Source organism: Mustela lutreola, chromosome 11 (genome assembly GCF_030435805.1).
Source record: "Mustela lutreola isolate mMusLut2 chromosome 11, mMusLut2.pri, whole genome shotgun sequence".
Classification (NCBI taxonomy): Eukaryota; Metazoa; Chordata; class Mammalia; order Carnivora; family Mustelidae; genus Mustela; species Mustela lutreola.
In genome coordinates this window covers 52,053,903-52,076,444 of record NC_081300.1, presented here as the reverse complement: position 1 = coordinate 52,076,444, position 22,542 = coordinate 52,053,903, and the positions used below count along the sequence as shown (strand labels likewise).

General features: G+C 38.2%; 1 protein-coding gene across 2 annotated transcripts in view; it reads right to left on the bottom strand.

Annotated features, from left to right (window-relative positions):
• SMCHD1 (structural maintenance of chromosomes flexible hinge domain containing 1) overlaps positions 1 to 20,658 on the bottom strand; it is a 150,484-nt gene extending 129,826 nt beyond the window's left edge. For both annotated transcript variants that reach the window (XM_059138660.1, XM_059138661.1), the window contains exons 1-5: positions 20,426 to 20,658; positions 12,643 to 12,718; positions 11,616 to 11,777; positions 6,224 to 6,306; positions 5,476 to 5,606 (exon numbers count right to left, since the gene is read on the bottom strand). In XM_059138660.1, coding sequence (XP_058994643.1) covers positions 5,476 to 5,606; positions 6,224 to 6,306; positions 11,616 to 11,777; positions 12,643 to 12,718; positions 20,426 to 20,602 — 629 coding nt within the window. In that variant the 5' untranslated portion in view covers positions 20,603 to 20,658. The remainder of the gene's footprint in view (positions 1 to 5,475; positions 5,607 to 6,223; positions 6,307 to 11,615; positions 11,778 to 12,642; positions 12,719 to 20,425) is intronic.
• Between the last annotated feature and the right edge of the window lie 1,884 nt (positions 20,659 to 22,542).

Below are 22,542 nucleotides of genomic sequence, written 5' to 3'. Positions count from 1 at the left end.
GCTTCTCTCTCTTATTCTGCCCCTCCTCCCTCATTTCTCTCTAATAAATAAAAAATTTTTTAAAAAAGTAGTGATGTTACAGAATTAGTTTAGAGGGTTAAGTACACAACAACAAACAGAAGAAACAAACAACAAGCCCTGGGGAGAGGGATGAATCTGACTGCCAGAACTGCCACACTATATTATTTAAACTGTCTTATTCTCAACAAAAAAAAACTGAACCATGACAAAAATATTAAAGTACAGCCCATACACAGGGGAAAAAAGCAGTAAATATAAATTGTCTCAGAGAAAGCCTAGATACTGAACTTACTAGGCAAAAATTTAAATCAGGTATTTCATAAGGCATTCAAGTAACAGAAATCATAAAGTAAATAATGAAGGATGAGAACAGAGTTTCACCAAACAGAGCACAAGAGATAGAATTTTTAAAAAAGAACCAAATGAAAGTTCTGCAATTTAAAGAAACAAAAACTGAAAGGAAAAATTAAGTGGCTCATGAGTACATCTGATTTGGCAGAAGAATCAATGAACTTAAAAAGCAGGTCAAAGTACTCAGTCTGAGGAACAAAAAAAAAGAATGAAGAAAAATGAATAGAACCCCAGAGACCTATAGGACACCATCAACCATATCAATACATGGATAATAGGAGCCAGAAAAGAAGAAAAGACAAAGATTGTTTGAAGAAATAATAGCCAAAAACTTCCCCAAATGTGATGAAAACCATTAATCTACAAATCGAAAAACCTCATCCACCACCAAATAGAATGAACTCAAAAAGACCCAAACCTAGACACATCAATATCAAACTATTAAAAGCCAGAAAACAAGAATCTTGAAAGCAGACAGAAGAGATTAGTCACACACACAGGGATACTAGGTTAGATTAACAGCTGATTCTTCAGAAACCATGGAACCTTTGTAGGTTAACCTATTCAAAGTGTTAAAAAGGGGGAAAAAAAACTATCAACCTTCAAAAATGAAGGAGATAAGGTTAAGACATTCCCAGATAAACAAAAACTAAAGAAATCTGTTGCTAGTAGATCTGCCCAAAATAGTTACTAAAAACTGTCCTTTTTACAATTCTTTTGATTTAAAAATGCATAAAGCAGTAACTAGAAAAAACAACAACAATAACAAAAGAGAAAGATAATGGTATCGATGCTTTAAGCATTAGGAGAGTGCTTTAGTGCTAAGCATTAGGAGAAGCATTAGGGTGTCTCAGTCATTAAGCATCTGCCTTCAGCCCAGGTCATAATCCCAGGATCCTAGAACTGAACCCCACATCGGGCTCCCTGCTCAGCAGGGAGTCTGCTTTTCCTTCTCCCCCATTTGTGTTCCCTCTCTCATTGTCTCTGTCAAGTAAATAAAATCTTTAAAAAAAAAAAAAAAAAAGCACTGGGAGAAAATTTATAGGTATCTATACTTTATTTTGAATTAAAAAAATAAAATAAAATACCTGAACTGAAGATTAGTAGGATAGACAGATATGTGGGAAAGCAATGGTCAGTGGTAGAAAGTAGGCCTGAGTATCTGGGTTTTCACCATAGAATTTCAACTGTTCTATAAGTTCAAAAATGTTCATAAAATGCTGAGGGAAAGAATAGTGCTGAAGAAACACTCAGATCCAGGTTGTGGACCTTTCTGCAAATAGCCTGAACTCCACAAAAAAACAGTATCATTAAAGACACAAATGTCAAATTATTGTAGAATAAAAGAATCCAGAGAACATGACAAAGGGGGTAAAAACCTGAATGTGGACATTATATATTTTGAATCAATGATAAATTTCTTGGTTTGACAGTAGTATTCTGGTTATGAGAACGTCCTCATGTGAAGGAGATACATGCTACAGATTTAGTAGTAAAATGTCATAAAGAATGTAATTTACTTTCAAATGATTTAGGAAGAGAATGTATACATACGTATAGATAGAAGACAACAAATGTGACAAAACATTAACAACTAATAAATCTAGGTGAAGGATATATGCTTGCTAATATTGCTTTCAACTTATTTGCTTTAACTTTTTCAAAATATAAAGGGTAGGAGATAAGTAGTACCAAGGTGAGAGTTATAAAGAATATTGGCAAATTAGAACTCTCACCTCATCTCCCTCTATTCTCCCCCTCATATACCACCCTTGTGTCCTTCCACTGTCCCAAATAAAACAAGCTGATCATAATTTCACTGGCTGTCTTTGCTGGTGTGCTTTCTACTGGGAGTACTCTTCCCCCAGATCTTCATTTGGCCGCTTTTCTTTAATCATTCAAGCTTCAACTTAAATGCAATCTCAAAGAGGCCCTCATCTACCACCTTAAGAGATGCCCGCCCATCAGGCTCTAACATAGTACCTGATATTTTCTTAACAACAATAATCTATAACTGGAATTCTTATAAATTTTTTGTATTTACTTGTTTTTCTCTCTACAACATAAATGACAGGCCAAGAGAGTCAGCTGTTTTATGCTTTTAGGCTGTCCTACTTTTCTTCCATAGCCTGCATCCTATGACACCCACCCTTGTATCCAGTAAAAAGTTAACTGGAAATAGTAAAGCAACTGATAATTTTTTCTACAGAAGTAGAAGCTAGGGGAGTGAGTAATCTGAAGTTAACAGAAATCAGAGTGAGTGGGTCAAGGGACTGATACTAAACTCAAAGATGGTATGAGTATATAATAGCTACAACAGTTGATGGTTTTACTAATACAATACCTAAAAACCTAGGACAAGAGCCAGCAACAGCAACCTTTTTATCAAAAATTAAACAAAAACTCCCTAGCATTTAAATTTAGAAGTTTATGTTGTTCTAAGACCTAGAGAAAAACCAGAGTCCATGTTCCTTGAATTCAGTTAAGATTTACTCTAAAGGTATAGATTCTACTTCCTTCTCTTCCACTTGATTTAAATAACATTTTCCTAATCTTTTTGCCAAATCTACCACCTGATATTTCTATTGCATGCTAAATACTATCCTTGTGCTTTAAAAGACAGTGGTCTTCGCCATCTCTGTGAATATTTTACAAATCCTTGAAGTGGCATGTACTTGTGAATATAATGAAAAAGAATGGTTGTAGAAAGTCTGAGGCTGAAAATAAGAAAGTAGAAACTAAAATGATAGCTTATATAATTTATATTTACTGATTGTTTACTATAGGACAAGCTCTATCCTAAAGATTTTACACAACGCACTAACTCATTTGGTTCTCACAAAACCTTGTGAGGTTATTTTCCACATTTTACGGATAATTAAACTGAAACTTAAAGAACTAAAATACCTCGACGAATGCCCTACAACTATTAAGGTTAGATTCAAACCAGGCCAAATGATTTCAGAGCCCTTCTTCATGCCTGTCACCATGACACTATAAGTCTTTACAAATTTGATAAAAATTCTGTGGTGCTACAATTTCAGGAAGAAGAGAAATGTGCTAATTATATTAGTTTTTAACATTAAGTTAATACTTAAATTTCGGTAATTCTCCTTGACATAACAAACAGCAAAACAGGACATGAAAAAATATTACTTAATAAGAATACCAACACATACTTCCCAAGTATTGTACCTGAAGTACAACACATAACTAAAAATAGCAAAAGCCCTGTGGGTCATAGCTTACTAGAATTCAGTGAATATCCCAAAGACCTAAACCTTTATATCCCGAACAACTTCCAGTATATTTTGTTTCCCATATGGCATTCTCATTCAGGGTATTTTCTATGAACATATTCTGATATAAAACTCCGGACTAGGCAGCGCCTGGGTGGCTCCATGGGTTAAAGCCTCTGCCTTCGGCTCAGGTCATGATCCCAGGGTCCCAGGATCAAGCCCCACATTGGGCTCACTGCTAAGCAGGGAGCCTATTTCCCTTCCCCTCTCTCTGCCTGCCTCTCTGCCTACTCGTGATCTCTGTCAAATAAATAAATAAATAAACAAACAAACAAACTCCTGACTAGACTCTATTCTCTAACAGCGATGAACAGTTTATAAAGCAGAGCCCTGAAGGGCATGTGGGCGTCTCTGTCAGTTTAGTGCCTGACTCTTGATTTCAGCTTAGGTCATAGTCTCAGGGATATGGGCTCCAGCCATGTGTCAAGCTTTGCACTCAGTGTGGAGTCAGCTTGTCCCTCTCCCTCTGCTCCTCTCCTTCACTCACTCAAATGAATAAAATCTTTTATTTTTTTTTAAATTTTTACTTATTTTTTGAGAGAGAGAGCAAGAGCACAAGCAAGGAGAGGGGCAGAGGGAGAAGGAGACTCCCTGCTGAAGAAACCCAACACAAGCCTTGATCCCAGGACCCCAAGATCATGACCGGAGCTGAAGGCAGATGTCTGACTGAGCCACCCAGGTACCCCTCAAATAAATAAAATCTTAAAAAACAAAACAGAACAAAAGAAAGAAAAGAAAAGAAAAAGCAGAGCAACAATGAGCTCAAGAGAACAATCATTAAGCGTCTGCCTTCGGCTCGGGTCATGATTCTAGGGTCCTGAGACCAAGCCCCACATCGGGCTCCCTGCTCAGCGGAAAGCCTGCTTCTCCCTCTCCCACTCCCCCTACTTGTGTTTTCTCTCCCGCTGTGCCTCTCTGTCAAATAAATATATGAAAATCTTTTAAAAAAAAAAAAAAAAAGAGAGAGAGAGAGAAAACCTGTGGTTCATTAGGTGCTTTGCAAGAGGCATCAGGTGATTGCTGAATTTTAGTTTAAAACCATCCTACTGGGCGCCTGGGTGGCTCAGTGGGTTAAGCCGCTGCCTTTGGCTCAGGTCATGATCTCGGGGTCCTGGGATCGAGTCCCGCATTGGGCTCTCTGCTCAGCAGGGAGCCTGCTTCCTCCTCTCTCTCTCTGCCTGCCTCTCTGCCTACTTGTAATCTGTCAAATAAATAAATAAATCTTTAAAAATAAATAAATTAATTAATTAAATAAAACCATCCTACTGGGATGCCTGGGTGGCTCAGTTGGTTAAGCATCTGCCTCTGTCACAATCCCAGGGTCCTGGGATTGAGCCCTGCGTCAAACTCCCTGCTCGGCAGAAAGCCTGCTTCTCCCTCTGCCCCTCACCCCACTCGTGCGTGCGCGCGCGTTCTCTCTCTCTCTCTCTCAAATAAATAAAATCTTTTAAAAATAAGTAAATAAAACCATCCTACTGCTTTAGAGGCCACACAGCTCTCATCAAACTTTAGTAAGGAAATGGGAAAGTTCCAAAATACTTAAAACATCATCATAACTCCTAAATATTAGAATATGCAAAAAGAATTCTTCAGTGGAAGGCACAATATTATGTAGTTTTGACTATTTCTAAGTCTCAAAAATAAAAACTTTATTATATAAATACTCTAAATATATATGCTTATAACATATACATTGATAATGTCAAAAGCTCTATATACCATGTATAACTAAAGAAACATTAGAGTTCTTATCCTTATTAAAATTCCCAGATACCCATCAAAAACGTGAATAAGGTTTTCTAACCTTTCAAAGTCACCTTGCCTTGTAAATTTTGATAACCTATACACGGCCCAGTTGTTAAGCTGTTTAGAGGTCATTCCTCTTCCATTATCTATCACTGCAACGGCAGGTTTTCCTTGTGTTTCATCAAAAAGCTATGAAATAAGTTCAAAAGACAGGAAAAGTCAAATCAATGTCAAAAATATAAAAAGTTATTTATTAAAGAATTAAATGGGCTCATTCATACACTGATGGTGGAAGTGTAAATGTATTATAAGTCACTAAAAGTTACGTGAGCTGTATAAATCAAAGGTCTTAGAATTCCTCATGTCCTTTAATCCAGAAATTCCATTTCTCAGAATTTAGCTTAAGGAACTAATCAGAAATGTCTAAAGACCTATAAAGATCTTCATGCCAGCATTGTTTACAACAACAAAAATGTAGCAAAAAATCTAAATCTTTAATAATAATAGACTACATAATTTATAATATAGCCCATAAATGAAACCATAGTAATGGAACATTATACTGCAGAATATTCATGATATGGCAAATGTCTACAATGTACTGTGTCAAAGTAGATCACCAAAAAAAAGTACACTGTGATCACATATACATGTATACCTATATGCATAGAAAAAGGGCACATAAAAATTTTAACAAGAGAAATCAGATAATTTCTACTTTTAGTTTATTTTCTAATGTACTACAAGTTCATTGTAGAAGTTTTTATAAAAGGAAGTTAAGTTTCTTTAAAGTATTATTTTCTTACCAATTTGATCTGTATTCTTCTAATACCAGTGTTTCTAGAAGTAGCAGACAATGAATTGTCAATTAATTCTGCAAGAGCAAAAGCTGGAAAAGAATGAGAAGACATTACTGCTTAACTTTTTCCTCTCAATTACTTCATTTAAAAGTTCAAAGTAGAAGAAACTCTGAAGTACCTTAAGCCATCACTTTTATTTTCCAAAGAGCTAGAATTAAAGTATTATCCTGATCCTAATGATATAATACACAATAAAGGCATCATCATCAATCACCACCAGCATTAAAAAGCAGTCATCAACCAGTACTTGTAAGGCACTATACGGCATGAGTCAGCCAGCCATGATTCCTGGCTTCAAGGAGTTTATAATCTAAAGACAGACATACAGACATAGGAGACAAACAAAAGACCATAACCATAAAATCAAATACTAGTTCATGGTATGTAATACATCATGCACAAGTCAAAAAGTAAACACATTCAGAAACAAGGCAGGGCAGGGGTTACAAATATAAAGCAATTATAAAAATGTCTATTAAGAACTAATTTAGATATAGAAATCTTTTTTTTTTTTTTTTTTAAAGATTTTATTTATTTATTTGTCAGAGAGAGAGTGCGCGAGAGCGAGCACAGGCAGACAGAATGGCAGGCAGAGTCAGAGGGAGAAGCAGGCTCCCTGCGGAGGGCAAGGAGCCCGATGTGGGACTCGATCCCAGGACCCTGGGATCATGACCTGAGCCGAAGGCAGCTGCTTAACCAACTGAGCCACCCAGGCGTCCCTAGATATAGAAATCTTATGATTAACAGCAACTTATCAAATGGCAGACTGTGTCTAACTGACACAGAACTGCTAATTATTTCCTACTACACAACCAGCTTGATATTCAACTTATCACTGGCTCAGTATTATTAACTAACATTCTTTTTTCTTCAAGGTCATTACTCAAACTATTTCCTGCTTTTACTTCCCTAATTAAAAAGGAGAACACACCAAATTTATGTCTCTTACTACCAATGAAGTGCAATCCAACTAACACTGTAATTAATCCACAAAGTAGTGCCCCAGCAAGCATTCCACACACTGAACACCTATGGGATGGCTATGTTTATAAACTAGAAAGAAGTTACCACAAATCAGATATAAGGATCTGGCCAATGGTATTAAGTCTAGAAAATAGAGAAGGAACACTGTAGAAATGGAAGGAAAAAAGAGGTAAGAGAAATTTGGGGGGAAGAAATTATTAGAATTTGATATCTGCTTACATATGAAAGTACAAAAAAAAAGGAAAAAGAAACAAAGATGGTTTTGAGTCTTTGATCAAACTGGATAAACAGTCATATTTCTCATAAAAGGAAAATTTAGAGAGGAGGAAAGAAAACTCTCCATTTTAGATGCAATGTCCTACCACTCTATCAAAGCTCAATGAGTAGAGGTGTTCCATAGGGAGCAAGAATAGATACCAGGTTTTAGACAATAAAAACAGTCAAAGGTAAGGATTTCTGCTTTGCCAATAGAATAATTAAGACTTAAATCACCTCATTAGGAATAAAGTATAAAAAAAAGAGCAGCATGACTTGAAGAGATATCCACCATTGGTCAAGAATAACCAAAAGCAGCACTAAAGGCAAATGACACAAAAGCAGGGAAAGACCTAGGAATGTACTGTAAAATCACAGCAATCAAAGCAAGAGCTTAAAAAGGGAGATTTTCTGCTTGTTCATGTAATGACAGCAGGAATGAAAACTAGTACAACTAATCTGAAAGATAATATGTATCAAAAGTCTTAAAAATGAATGTACCTATTGACTCCATGATTATAAATTTAGAAATCTATCCCTAGAGAAACAATTAAAGATTCACTCAATATGCAAATATTTGAACACTATTTTCAGGCATTAATCTAGGAAGAGAATAAAACAGACAAGAGTCCCATTCTTCTGGAATTAACATTCTAGTTAGAAAGATGGAAAAATGATGAGAAAGATGGAAAATGAAATATAGTAATTAATTCCTTAGTACGTTATGCAGTTGTCTATGTGATAGAGAAAAGAATAAGCAGAAAAAAAGAGATCAGATAATAGTAAAATCACAGAGGGAACATAGTTGTAATCTTAAATAGGGTGATCAAGGGCGCCTGGGTGGCTCAGTGGGTTAAGCCGCTACCTTCGGCTCAGGTCATGATCCCAGGGTCCTGGGATCGAGTCCCGCATCGGGCTCTCTGCTCAGCAGGGAGCCTGCTTCCTCCTCTCTCTCTCTCTCTGCCTGCCTCTCTGCCTGCTTGTGATCTCTCTCTGTCAAATAAATAAATAAAATCTTTAAAAAAAAAAAAAAAAAAGGGTGATCAAGGTTAATTTTTGTTGAGAAGGTAATAGGTAAATAAAAATTTGAAAGAGGTGAGGTAATGATGCAGGGGCTATCTGGGCAAAGAGGCAGAGGGCCCTAAGCTGAGTACACAGCTGGTACTAGAGTGAAAAAACAAAAAGGAAGAGTTACAGAAACAAAGGCTGATAGCAAAGCAGAGCTACAAAGGTCATACAGATAATTATAAAGACTGTGGCTTTTATTCTCAGTGAAACAGGAGTTTCAGCAGAAGAGTAAACCTCTGTTTTCTCTTGTGTTTTCAGCAGAAGTGTTTTCAACAGAAGAGTAAACATCTGACTTCTCAAACCTTATGTGGACAGGCATGAAAGGAGAGATGAATTAAGAGTTTACTACAGCATTTAGGTGGTAATTCCTCAAGATCAGGTTTTAGAAACAGAAATGGTAATAAATGGTCAATTCTATATAAATACTGAAGATAATGCCATAGTGGCAATCCAATTTTCTTATAGGAAGAAAGGAATGAGACAAAGAAAAATCAATTGATTTTTGGCCTAAGCAACGAAAAAACAGAGTGATAAACAATTTGAATGGGAAAATTATGTGTAGTTAGGATTCAGTGAACAGATCAGGGTTCCCATCTTAAGATATGCTAGTGGAGATATCACATGGGCAGCTGCACAGATAGAATTGGAATTCAAGAGGTAAGTCTGGCATTATTTTCAGTATTTGACTAAAAATTACCATTTCTGGGGCACCTGGATGACTCAGTTAAGTATCTGATTCTTGACTTTGGCTGACTGCTCATGAGCTAAGCCTCATGTCTGGCTCCACGATCAGCGTGGAGCTTGCTTGAGATTCTCTCTCTCCCCTTCCCTCTGCCCCTTATCCCACTCACACACACACTCTCTCTCTAAATGGATAAATAAAATCTTAAAAAAAAAAAAAAAATTACCATTTCTACCACCTCCATTGAGGAGTCACTGCCATAACACTGGTATTTAGAACCATGTAATTGGACAAGATCACTAAGGAAGTAAAGAGAAGAAAAGGGACCAAGGACTAAGCTGTGAGGCACTTCAATATAAAGAAGGTTGAGAAGAGTGGGATTATGGACATTGGGGAGGGTATGTGCTTTGGTGAGTGCTGTGAAGTGTGTAAACCTGGTGATTCACAGACCTGTACCCCTGGGGATAAAAATATATGTTTATAAAAAATTTAAAAAAAATTTAAAAAAAAAAAAAAGAAGGTTGAGAAGAGAGGTCAATTTTATCTCAATTAAAAGAAAAAGATAAGAGGGCGCCTGGGTGGCTCAGTGGGTTAAGCCTCTGCCTTGAGCTCAGGTCATGATCCCAGGATCCTGGGATCGAGCCCTGCATCAGGCTCTCTGCTTAGCAGGGAGCCTGCTTCCTCCTCTCTCTCTCTGCCTGCCTCTCTGCCTACTTGTGATCTCTGTCTGTCAAATAAATAAATAAAATCTTTTAAAAAAGAAAAAAAAAAAAAAAGAAAAAGATGGGAAGAGAAGAAAGAATGCAGCCAGTGAGACAGAAATAGAAGTATGATTTCTCAAAAGCCAACTGAAGATTATCTTATCAAGGAAGAAAAGTGATAAACTGTAAATACCTTGAGTAAAATGGGAACTGAAAGCTGATCACTGGATTTAGCCTGGGTGACCCTCAAAGAGTATAAGAGAATGAATAAGAAAGAATGGGAAGAGACGCACCACTGCTGATAGTAAATACAGTCAACTCTTTTGAGGAGTTCTATAAACAGGAGCAAAAACTGGGCAGTAGCTGGTGAAAGAATATGTTTTTAAGATGGGAGAAATAAGATTGGAGCTTCCTTATATATAAGGAACAATATCAGAGGTAATAAGTAGCCTGGTTAGGAGTTCAAGCTCTGTAATTCTTCTGCTAGGGTCCAAATTCTGGCTCCAACACTTACTATCAGGACGGCCTTTGTTAAGCTACCTAAAATCTCTTAACCTCAAGTTTCTTCAGTGAAGTAGGGTCATTATGTAACATTAGTTACCATATAGGATTAAAAATTAAATAAGATGATGTTCATAAAGAACTTGGCATGCTGCCTGGCACAGCAGCAGACAGTAATTACTACTAGTACTTAGGGTGAGGATGTGTACAAGGACTTAGAATATTCAGTCATGTGTAACAATAAAAAAAGACTGAAAACAACCGAAATGTCTAAAAGAACACTTCTGGAAGAAATCTGTTATATAAATACTACATAAACACTAAAAACAAATACACATTGACATATATATTAAAGATGTTCATTATATTTTAAACAAAAAAGTAGGTTAAAGGAGTATGTTCCATATAAAGCCACTAAAAAAGAAAAAAATACAAAAAAGGCCTGAAATGATAAACACCAAAGTATAAGTGGTAGCTCTATCTGGATGGTAGAGATAAGATGTTCTTTATGTTCTTTCTGCTCATCTATGTCTTCTATTTCCTACAAACTATAATACATACACAAGAAAAAATATTTTTAATATGAAAGTTTATAATGAACATCATAAGTAGTAGTAAACACTTTGGCAGGGTCCAGAAAAAGACTCTCTAAAGCAACTGATTTGTAAAGATCACTAGCAAACTGTCCAAAGGTAGGATAAACACTTGTGAGAAATAAGGTGTAAAGAAATAATAAAGAAATGGAGACCAGAACACAAGCCACTTACTTGTGTAATTCAACTACACAAATTTGCAAGGTAAAAAAAAAAAATTCTCAATTGGGAGACATCCACAGGAAGCCAGGAAGAATAAATCAAGAGTACACAGAAGATGGAAAGATAGGTTGGTACATTTCTTTGAGTTAAAATGGAATGAATCATTATAGAAGATTAGTTTTAAAGGAGAGGTATCTTTACTCTAAAGATGACTTTGATAGAAAAGAAATACTGATTGATGAAGAGGCTAAAGTAAGGAAGTTCACAATGACTGGTCATAATCTTCTAATTAAAGTAGAAAGAACTTTTTTAAACAGTGAAGGAATGTGACATGTGGTCAAGGGATAAAAGAGTAACAGTTTGTCAAAAATTAGTATAAATGTAATACTTACGCAAAGGATTTTGTCCTTCACTTGCATAATATTCATACATGCCACTTTTAACCAGTGTGTCATAGTGAGGTAGGAAGTCAATTCGTTCTTTTGTAGCTGTTAGTAGTAACTGATTAACTGACTGTAGCAGGTATAGAGTGACTCCATCTTTAACAGTGTCATCTGTAATTAAGAAGTAATATCTTAAGCGCTACATAGCACCAGAAATACAACTGATTTGTAATTCTGAATATGCAAATGGTATCTATAAGATATCTTTAAAGATAGTACAGGCAAACAATGGATCTATCTATAAATTCAGCTGTTTTATTAAGGATAGTACAGTACAATAGGCCCAAATACTTCCACTCATCTGAAACACTCAATTCTTAATACGTTAAACTATCACAGGAAATCAGATGATGAACTGCATTAGAGAAGCATTAACATGAATGGAGAAGTAGGATTAAACTTAAAAGGAATCATATGTGAAAACGTGGCAGGTCCCAACATCTAATTAGATAAAAAAAATACAATGGAAGAATCCAAGTTTGTGAGAATTAATTTCTTGAGGGCCCATGTAAAAAAATTTGGCCAGGTATTGCACAACATATCACCATCTGCAGCCATAACTGATAACTATATTTCTATAATCTTTTTTTAAAAATATGACCTCAGGGCGCCTGGGTTGCTGAGTCAGTTAAGCATCTGACTCTTGATTTCAGCTCAAATCATGATCTCAGGGTGGTGAGGTAGACCTCAGGCTCCATGCTCTATGGGAAGTCTCAAGCTGCTCTCTCCACCTCCACCCCTCCCCCCACTCAAACACATGTGCTCTCTAAAATAAATAAATAAATCTTTAAAAAAAGAAGAAAAAAAAAAGACCTCTGCATAAACTGCGCATATATAGTCAGTTTCCTCCTCCATTCAAAGAAAATAAGCAAAATTATCAATAGTTTTAGTTACTTATCTGTGTAATGAAATACTTATTGCCCTATGATGTACTAGAACATATTAAATATAAAGGCATCAATTAAGCACTGCTTACCAAAATTATCACAGGTAATTTCTTTCCTACTTGTTGTTGTAATAACAAATTTCTCTTCGGGTGAAATGCCAAGTGTCTATCCAAAATAAGAGGGATAAAATCAATTATTACACAAAGGAAATAAATATGCCATTCAAGTTTATAAGATGAAAATATTGAAAGTATATCATAATCTTATAACAATTACTGTTTACATAAAAAAATCTAAGTTTCAACACTTCAAAACTGAAATTTTACAACTAATCAAAAACTGAGAATTAGAAAAATGAGTTAACATTTTCATGAAAATTTTATATATCTTTAAAATTAGAAGATATACACTCTTTCTAAAATTAAACAACAATGTACAGTTAAGTGAAAAGACCAACTTCTACTTCAGGTAATGATAGACTAATCTTAGAACAGTCTTACCACCAAAGACAACTAAAAGAAATCTAGACTAATAATACATGAATCTTCAATAGCTATATTAAACCCTATTGGTTCCTACTGAAACTAATTAAGGCACCAACTCCTAACTCTAAAAACTAATTGAAGGGAAAGAACAAAGCATTTACCTTGCTTTTTTGTACCAACTATAGTTACAGGTAACCAAATGGCTGTTCTTGGTAAGGTTAAGCTGTTCTTTAGAGAACTGCAGCTAATAAATATAAGAGGAATGGCAATCAGAATATCACCATCACTAGATGAACCAGCAGCTCAAATTTTATTATGAAGGAATCCAGCTGAACTATCTGAATCCCACAAATATTATCTTAGCATTGTTAAGGGGGAGAAATATCCATTTATTACATGCTTCTCAATATAACAGAACATAAAGCACCAGCACCACCTCTAAGTATTCTTTGCCTCCATACCTCAAAGAAGTTGAACCTAAACTTTGTTTATAAACTTTTAAAAATAACTTGTTTACAGGATATATGGAGATAAAATAAGTTACACCATAAAGGAGCAGAGACAAATCCAGAATGTGCACTATTAAAGAAAAACCTACTTGATTTCTTCAACAAGCCAATGTCAGGAAAAATAAGGAGACTGGGTAAAGAGGGTCTTGCTCAAATGCTCTAAATTTTAAAAGAATTAAGATACATAAAAAAACCAGATTCAACATTTGAGGACCCAGTTGGAATCGGATTTAAATAAACTATTAAAAAAGACATTTTCAGGGCGCCTGGGTGGCTCAGTGGGTTAAGCCGCTGCCTTCGGCTCAGGTCATGATCTCAGGGTCCTGGGATCGAGTCCCGCATCGGGCTCTCTGCTCGGCAGGGAGCCTGCTTCTCTCTCTCTCTCTGCCTGCCTCTCCATCTACTTGTGATTTCTGTCAAATAAATAAATAAAATCTTAAAAAATATAATAAAAAAATTTAAAAAAAAAAAAAGACATTTTCAAACAGGTATCTGAATATGAATTAAACTATTAGATGATATTTTAAGATGTTAATTTTGATGGTATGATCACAGAAATGCATGTGAAAGAGATAGGAGCAAAGTGAACCAGGAACTGGAATATGCTACAAAAGACAAAGATGATGCTTGTGTGGTAAATACTTGGTAACTGTTGAATCTGGATGATGAGTTAATGTGGGCTCATTATACTATTATCTCTATAGATGTCTGAAGATTTCTGTACGAAAAAATTTGTAATGTAAAATATACTATAATAAATTAGTGGAAGAGAACAGTGGACCCTGAAACAGGTGTGTGTGTGTGTATACACACACACACACACAGATGATCTTGGCAGACAAGGGGTGACATTATAAATTAGTGGGAAAAGAATAATTTCAATGAATGATAATAAAACAACTAATTAACTGCATAAAAATGGTAAAATAAAATCCCCATCTCAACATACACAAAAAGAAAGTCCAAGAAAATTAAAGACACTGCATATTAACCCAAATTTTAGAGGAAAACATAAGGGAATAATTTTGAGTAGAGAGAAGGATCTCTGAAAATATATAAAAAGTGCAAGCCATAAAGGAAAAAACTAGAAAATATGAAAAGATGCTCATCTTCACTAGTTATTAGAGAAATTAAAATAACTTATCATTCCCATGAGACTGGCAAAAATTTTATGTCCTGATAATATAAAGTATAGGCCTCCATATAGGGAAACCTTATCCACTGCTGAGAAGATCGAAAATCAGTACAACTGTATTGAAGAGCAATCTGGTATCCTTTACTAATACTGAAGATAATCATCTCCCATGCATTCCATCCTACAGAAATGAAGCTATGCATATAAACTGATGGGGAATAAAATTGTACTTGTTTAACAAACTGTTTTTACAGAACTTCATTAGGGTTTTGTGCACTGAGTCTTTATTCCTTAGCTAGTACTACTTTATTTCTACAGTGTCCCACTTGTTAGTTCAGGTGCTTATGCATCCTGTAAAACAAAATTTGTTCTTACAGTTACTGAAAAAACTATGTGCCCAGCTGAATTTTTAAGATCTATGTAAATCTGAAAATTAAATATTTATATCTAATTATTCTATATGCTCTTCTCCATTAATCTATTATTCAATTAAGATACTAAGTTATCGGGTGCCTGGGTGGCTCAGTGGGTTAAGCCTCTGTCTTCGGCTCAGGTCATGGTCTCACGGTCCTGGGATTGAGCCCCACATCGGGCTCTCTGCTCAGCAGGGAGCCTGCTTCCTCCTCTCTCTCTCTCTGCCTGCCTCTCTGCCTACTTGTGATCTCTGTCAAATAAATAAATAAAATTAAAAAAAAAAACTAAGTTATCTTTTTTCTTTACTCGTAATTCTATATACAAATTATTTCTTCAATAATTTTTCCAAATATTTAGAAGCATTGATATTGACAAATATAAATTAAATATTTCTAATTATGTTTTTGTTCAAGATGGCATACCCTTTTCTCTCTGTATTTTTAGCCTAATTCTACCTTATCAGGCATAAACTAAAGACTTTCATGTGTTCATGTTAACCTGGTCTTGAATACAGATATACCTCCTCTGCCTTTCCCTACACAAAACCAGGATAACGTTCTATCTGGGCAAGTGTCTTGATTATGTTTTTTCCATTTTTATATGAACACTTTGGTCCCATCTTTTTCTGGGTTAATTGGTAATGAAGATGGAAGTGCCTTTAATGGGTAATAAAAATTACCTACCTTCCATCTCTATAGGTCAGCCTCAAACTACTCGCTGCCCAACTTCTCTCAAAAGCCAATTTTAAGCAAGATCTATAAAGGGCTAACTAAATTATAGTCCATAAAATCTTCAGATACTTTAAAGTTCATCCATGGGTTAAGTCAGACTATATACTTCAATGCAATACTCTGAAACTCTGCAAATTAGCCTTCAATGATTTGTCCTTTGACATTATATCCAATGGTTTTTTCCCTGAATCACTCACAGACAAGGAACACCCATACTGCACTTGAGTGAGAAATCTCTAAAAAAAAATTTGAGTGGTTACTGGCTAACACAGCTTGCACTACCCAAAGTAACACAAATATCCTACCTTGCATTAAAGGAAATAAGCAGCAGACTTTGCTATCTTTAGGGATGTTGTCCATTTTACCAGGATTTATAAGGAATCTAGGGAGAAATTTTTCTCAAGTCAAAGATTTGCTTCACTAGCACTTGGAATGTTTTTATTCTATAGACACTGTAGTTTTTCTATAAATTATCTGTCCTTTGTTTTGACCTCTAAGAAACTCAAAGCTGATTTCATGACTCAGCAATGGTGTAAGGTATTTGTAAGGTATTATCAAAGTTTGTTAACTCTCCTCAGGTTACTATTTTATTCCTTCCTATATCTACTTTTATATTTCTTCCTTTTCTGGATTTTTTTCAAGATTTTATTTTTAAGTAATTTCCACATCCAACATGGGGCTCAAACCCACAACCCCAAAATCAAGAGTCACATGCTCTTGAACCCGCCAAGTGCTCCTCTTCTTCTGGAATTTTTAATATATGTGCCCTACATACAAGTTCTTTTTAAAGGAAGAGAGTGATTCATGTAACTAAACAGCTATAAACCAACTATTAGGTAAGGGTCCTGCCCTCAAGGACCATACAGAATTTTTTTTTTTTTTTTTTTTTTTTTTTGGTACAATGATATAAGTGCCATGGAAGGGTCACAGGGTATAGTGAAACCATACAAAGGGAAAAGTAGGCATTTCCTTAAATATGGAGATAGAGGGGAACGTTTACATACTTCCCTTAATGTCTCGATATATCTTAAGAACTAGGCAAATGAATCATCCTCTAATCTTTGAGTCTGCAAGGCCACAAGGGTTCAAGTGAGTCAAAAGTTGCTTAACACAGGTCTAAGGGATTCTTCCAGATCTATTCCTTCCTCCCTTTTTTCCCCTTTTTTACTCTTTCTTCTTTCTTCCTCTTGATTGCTCCCTTCTTCCACAAGGTAAGCGTTCCCCAAATAAGTTTAGGATCCATAATACTTTCTAGCGTTACAAACACTTACTGGTTTAAGTTCTAATGAAAAACTTTAATTTAGTGCACTATTTTACCTCCCCCCTCACACACACACAAGGAAAATGAAGGCTTTAGTAAATAGTGTGGGCATTGTGGAGGTTTTTCTTAATAAAAATAACAAGAATCAGAATCAAACAGACATCCACTCTAATCCCAGTTTCACTCCTTAGTATGTGTATAACCTTGGACTTAATTGAATAATTTAATTCAATTGTTCATGTAGGTAATGGAAACAATGTTAGTATAGGATTAGGTTATATAATGCAATGATGCTTTAAAAAGTAAATTCTCTGAAAAAAGTTAGCCTTCCATTTTTTTTTCTTACTACTTCTTCCCTCTCACTTCTAGTCAAATTTAACCTTTGTCTCTTCCAGCAGGAAGATGTGGGAAGAAGGAAAAAAGAATTAGTCAAAAGAAATAGTCTCCTTGGTTTTCAAATTAAAATACTGAAGGTGGAGCCTGAGTGGCTCAGTGGGTTAAGTCTCTGCCTTCCACTCAGGTCATGATCTCAGGGTCTTGGGATCAAGCCCCGCATCGGCTTCTCTGCTTGGCGGTGAGCTTGCTTCCCCCCTCTCTCTCTGTCTGCCTCTCTACCTACTTGTGATCTCTGTCTGTCAAATAATTAAATAAAATCTTTTAAAAAAATGAAATAAAATACTGAAGGACTAGGGCACCTGGGTAGCTCAGTCAGTTAAGCATCCGATTTTCAGCTCAGGTTGTGATCTGGGGGCCCTGGGATTGAGGCCACCTACAGTTCCCTATAAAGCGAGGAGTCTGCTTCTCCCTTTCCCACTCCTCTAGGCTCATTCACGCACTCTTGTTCTCTCTCAATAAATAAATAAAATATTTAAAAATATATATTTAGGGGCGCCTGGGTGGCTCAGTGGGTTAAAGCCTCTGCCTTCAGCTCAGATCATGATCTCAGGGTCCTGGGATGGAGCCCCGCATCGGGCTCTCTGCTCGGCAGGGAGCCTGCTTCATCCTCTCTCTCTGCCTGCCTCTCTGCCTACTTGTGATCTGTCTCTGCCAAAGAAATAAACAAAATCTTTTAAAAATATATATATATACACATATATATATTTTTTTTTTAAAGAGTGGAATAAATATATATGTTCCCTATTACAACTTAATTTGAGGCAAAGAGGCATAACAAAGAATATGGGTTCTGGGTTTGAATCCTAATTTGAGACTGTACTATCTGTTTGACTTAAGTGAGTCACCCACCTTTAAAAGTGACTTTCCACTTCTGTAGTAATACTTCCCCCATCTAACAGTTAGTGAGAATTCTCATAGGACAGAATTTATTTCTAGATGGAAAGTAAATCAGCACAACCTTTTTGAAAACCAACCTGAAAATACCTATCAAGAGCTTTAAAAATATTCCTGACCTTGGAGGAAACTTCCAAGAGCCTAAACTAAAGAAAAATAAAAGACATAAAAGACTGTTATTCAAAGATGTTTATCATGGCATTACTTAAAATTGGAAGTAATGTAAATGTCGACAAAAAGAAGGGATTTGGTTATGTAAACAGTAGTACTAAACAAACCATTTCAAACTTTGATTAGGAAGACTTGCCTTAAAAGAGAAAAATACTAACAATATTAAATAAAAAATAGCTATAAAAATTGGGGTAAGAAAACAAAGAAATATCCCCAACTGCTACCAGTAGTTGTAAACTTTACTGGGACAAAAAGTTTAATTTTGCCCCTCTGGTTCCATATTTCCTTTAATTTGCAGATCTTTTTAACAACAAAATTAATTTGGTATGGTTTTGAATAGATAACATTCATCAAAAAAGATGAGCACTCGGGGCGCCTGGGTGGCTCAGTGGGTTAAGCAGCTGCCTTCCGCTCAGGTCATGATCTCAGGGTCCTGGAATCCAGCCCCGCATTGGGCTCTCTGCTCAGCAGGGAGCCTGCTTCCCTCTCTCTCTCTCTCTGCCTGCCTCTCCATCTACTTGTGATTTCTCTATGTCAAATAAATAAATAAATAAAATCTTTAAAAAAAAAAAAAAGATGAGCACTCATTCATTTGGTTTTCATATATACATGGGAATCTGCTATCACCAGGCACAGAATGAATTCAGTCTTTATACATTTTTCTCTTCACTCATTCATTCTAATTTTAACATTTGCCGTGTATCAGGCATGGTTCTAGACACTGGGAATATAGTTGTGAACAAACCAAGGTCCTAGCTTTTAAGTCCCTTTTATTCTGTGGGTCTTGATTTCAATTATTTCAGCAACTACAGAGTTATGTGTCTAGAACAGTACTAAATCATCAGTCTAATCAATTTAAAACAATGCTTCTCACAAAGTTCTCTTTCCTGGGAAACTAAGTGTTCTCTGTAGCTTTAAAAGAACTTCATGTGGTTAAGACTGTAGAGAACTACATTCCTCCTTTAAAGCTCAGGCACCTCCTCCACCTCCTACCTATAAAATTCTTCACAGTTTAAAGTAGCTTTTCCTACGTAGTCATTAATTTTTAAAGCGAACTAATACAGTGTAGATACATATACCACGAATATATACATATATACACATATATATTCATTCACACACACACACATATATATATCACCCATACATGTACACATACACACTCAGGCATACACACCCTTTGGTGTTCCACAACTGCCCACAAGCACCTTTCAAATTAGTTCTAAAACTCTCAAGGGCCAGGGTTCAGAAAACCAGAAGGGCAGCTTCCACCTGCGAAGCTAACTGGGACAAGTGTTTTCACTACGGAGGGACCCTGTCAGGGCGGGCCCATAAACCTCCTTGACAGGACGACAGGAGAAATTATGGTATCACTGAATGCACCTGAGGTCAGTCGACTCAGGAATTTCAGAACTCTGAACCATCGCCACACTCCTAGCAAAGGCATCAGGTTCTAACTCTGCGCTCGTATTTTTTTTTAAGTTCCAAACGAAGAGACACAAGCGCCTATCCCTACTGGAAGATAAGTTTAGAGTACTAAGGCCTTAGAGTACTAAGGTCGCTACGGGCCAATTAAACCCGACGTAAGAAATCCCGGGCAGCGAGAAGCACCCTCACCCCGACCCCGTAAAAGGGCAGGGGGAGGCCTACGGAGATGCTGGCTCTGCACTCCCAGGCCGGGGCTGGGACCGGCCCAAGGCTTCCAGCCGCCGGGCCACAGGCATGGCGGGCACACGGGAGAGAGAACCCAAGACCGCAGAACTAGGGCCAGGTGACAGGTTTATTGCCCTTGGTGAGCAACTTGAGTGTCTCGTTGTCTCGTCACCCTCCCAACCCAAACTCTACCCGCGCATCCCTCCTTGGCCCCTTCGCGTACCTGACACACAGAGGCGCGGAACCTTGCGTAGTCCGAGCGCTCCTCGACCTGCAGCACCCGGTCCCCGAGCTCGGACTCTTTATCGCGCCGGTCAAACAAGTACACCGTCCTGCAGCCGTCGCCTCCGCCGTCCTCTCCGGTCCCCACCGAAGGCCCGCCGCCGCCCGCCGCTGCCATATTGGGGGAGAGGAGAAAAAACAGCAGCGCCGGCGTCCGCCGCGGCCGCGCTCAGGGCCGAGGTGCAGACTCCGCGCGGCGCTCTAAGCTCCAGCCCCCGGGGCGGTGCGAGGCCTCTAGCCCGGCGCGCTGCAGCTCCTCCCTCAGCGGCGGAGGCGGCGGCCGAGCAGCGAGCGGCAGGCGCGAGGATCACCCGGGAACCGATTCAAACGAGCTCCTGCTCGTTCACACGTCACTTCCGCGGCCCGTCGCTCCGGAGCAGAAGGGGGCGCGCAGCACGCTCTCCGTAGGGCCGGGACCCGCGCCCGCCGCCTTCCACGCGAAGCATGCAGCTCGAACCCGGACTAGGGCCGCCACTGGGAACTGTGGCGCAGAAGGAAGAAGAGCCGGCCGCGGCGCTGAGAAGGCGGGGCGAATCCGGCAGGCCGCGCGGGAGGGGCGGGGCTTCAGCGCCCGCCGCCGACGGCCCGCCCCTTTCGGCCTCGAGAAGTTGTGAGGGAAGCGCGGTTGCTTTTGGGCGCTTGCGCTCTTGGCGGGGAGACCCAAAGCCTAGGAAGGAGGGCTAGTACCATGACCTACAGCGGGGGTCTTCGGAGTGGTTGTTTTGTGCCGGCCAAGAGAGGGTCCCGGTACCTAACAGCCTCAACCTCACCCCCGACCGAATCTGCCTGGCCTCGAGCTCCCGGCGCCGCCGCGGTGCTGACCAGGACAGGGATGCTGCCCTTGCCCGGGGGTCGCGGGAACGCCGCGGCGGGAAGCGTCAGGCCGACGTGCCTTTGGGTGGAATTTCCTCCGTACCGAGCACATGTGTTTCCACGAGGAGAAAACAGACGCCCAGACACCCTGCGCCGCCTCTCCCACCTCGTTTGCTAGTGATTTTATGTGGGCTCCAATGTGGGCCACTAGACAAAGCTTGTCCCAGAGAACGACCGAACCGAGATTCTGTGACGTCACTGCGGCCTCCCTCAGGGCGCCTCCGAGGGTCCTGAAGTGTCTCCGTGTCTTAACACTTCCCGCTGCACTGACCTTACCTCCACCGCTCTTGTCATGCTGCTAAAAATTGGGAATTAGAAGCTTAAATTGGGATTAGAAGATTAAATTAGATGATTTTAACAAAATGCTTGAAATACAGTGCTCTTTTGGTAAAAGCCTTTATTGCGTTTCATTAAATATCTTGACCATGGGCGTATAGTGCCCTAACTCAACAAATAAAATTGTCATTGTTGGGAGGATTCATTTAGTCATTTACTTAACATTTCTTAAAAATATCTAGTGAATATTTTGTACTGGAGAATGACATGTAAATTCGCTAAGACCAAGGTAGCGAACTGAGGGGCTTTTCGATTCTCCAAAAGTTTGGGTAATTTTTTTTTTTTTTTAAAGATTTTATTTATTTATTTGACAGAGAGAAATCACAAGTAGTCGGAGAGGCAGGCAGAGAGAGAGAGAGGGAAGCAGGCTCCCTGCTGAGCAGAGAGCCCGATGTGGGACTCGATCCCAGGACCCTGAGATCATGACCTGAGCCGAAGGCAGCGGCTTAACCCACTGAGCCACCCAGGCGCCCCAAGTTTGGGTAATTTTTTAGTACATTTTCTGTTTTACTAGGTTTGAAAAGACCTTCTTGGTTAATTGTATAGATAGATTCTTATTATTGGTGTATGTTAGAAACTTAGATTTGCTTGTCCATATAAAGATGGTCCACAACCTTGGGGGAGAGGAGTGGCTTGACATGTATGATGTTCAAGGTAGAATACAGTAGGAACAAGAATGTGAAGGCATGTATGTCTGAGGAACATAATTGGGGCTAGGAGTGGGGAAAATGGAGCAGTAAGTGGTAAAGGATAAAACTGACAAGAGTCAAGTTGTGGCCAAATGCCATTCATGTTCCTGAAGGGAGAAGAAGCCAAAGGCAAAGTAACCTCCAGCTCTTAATGGGATTG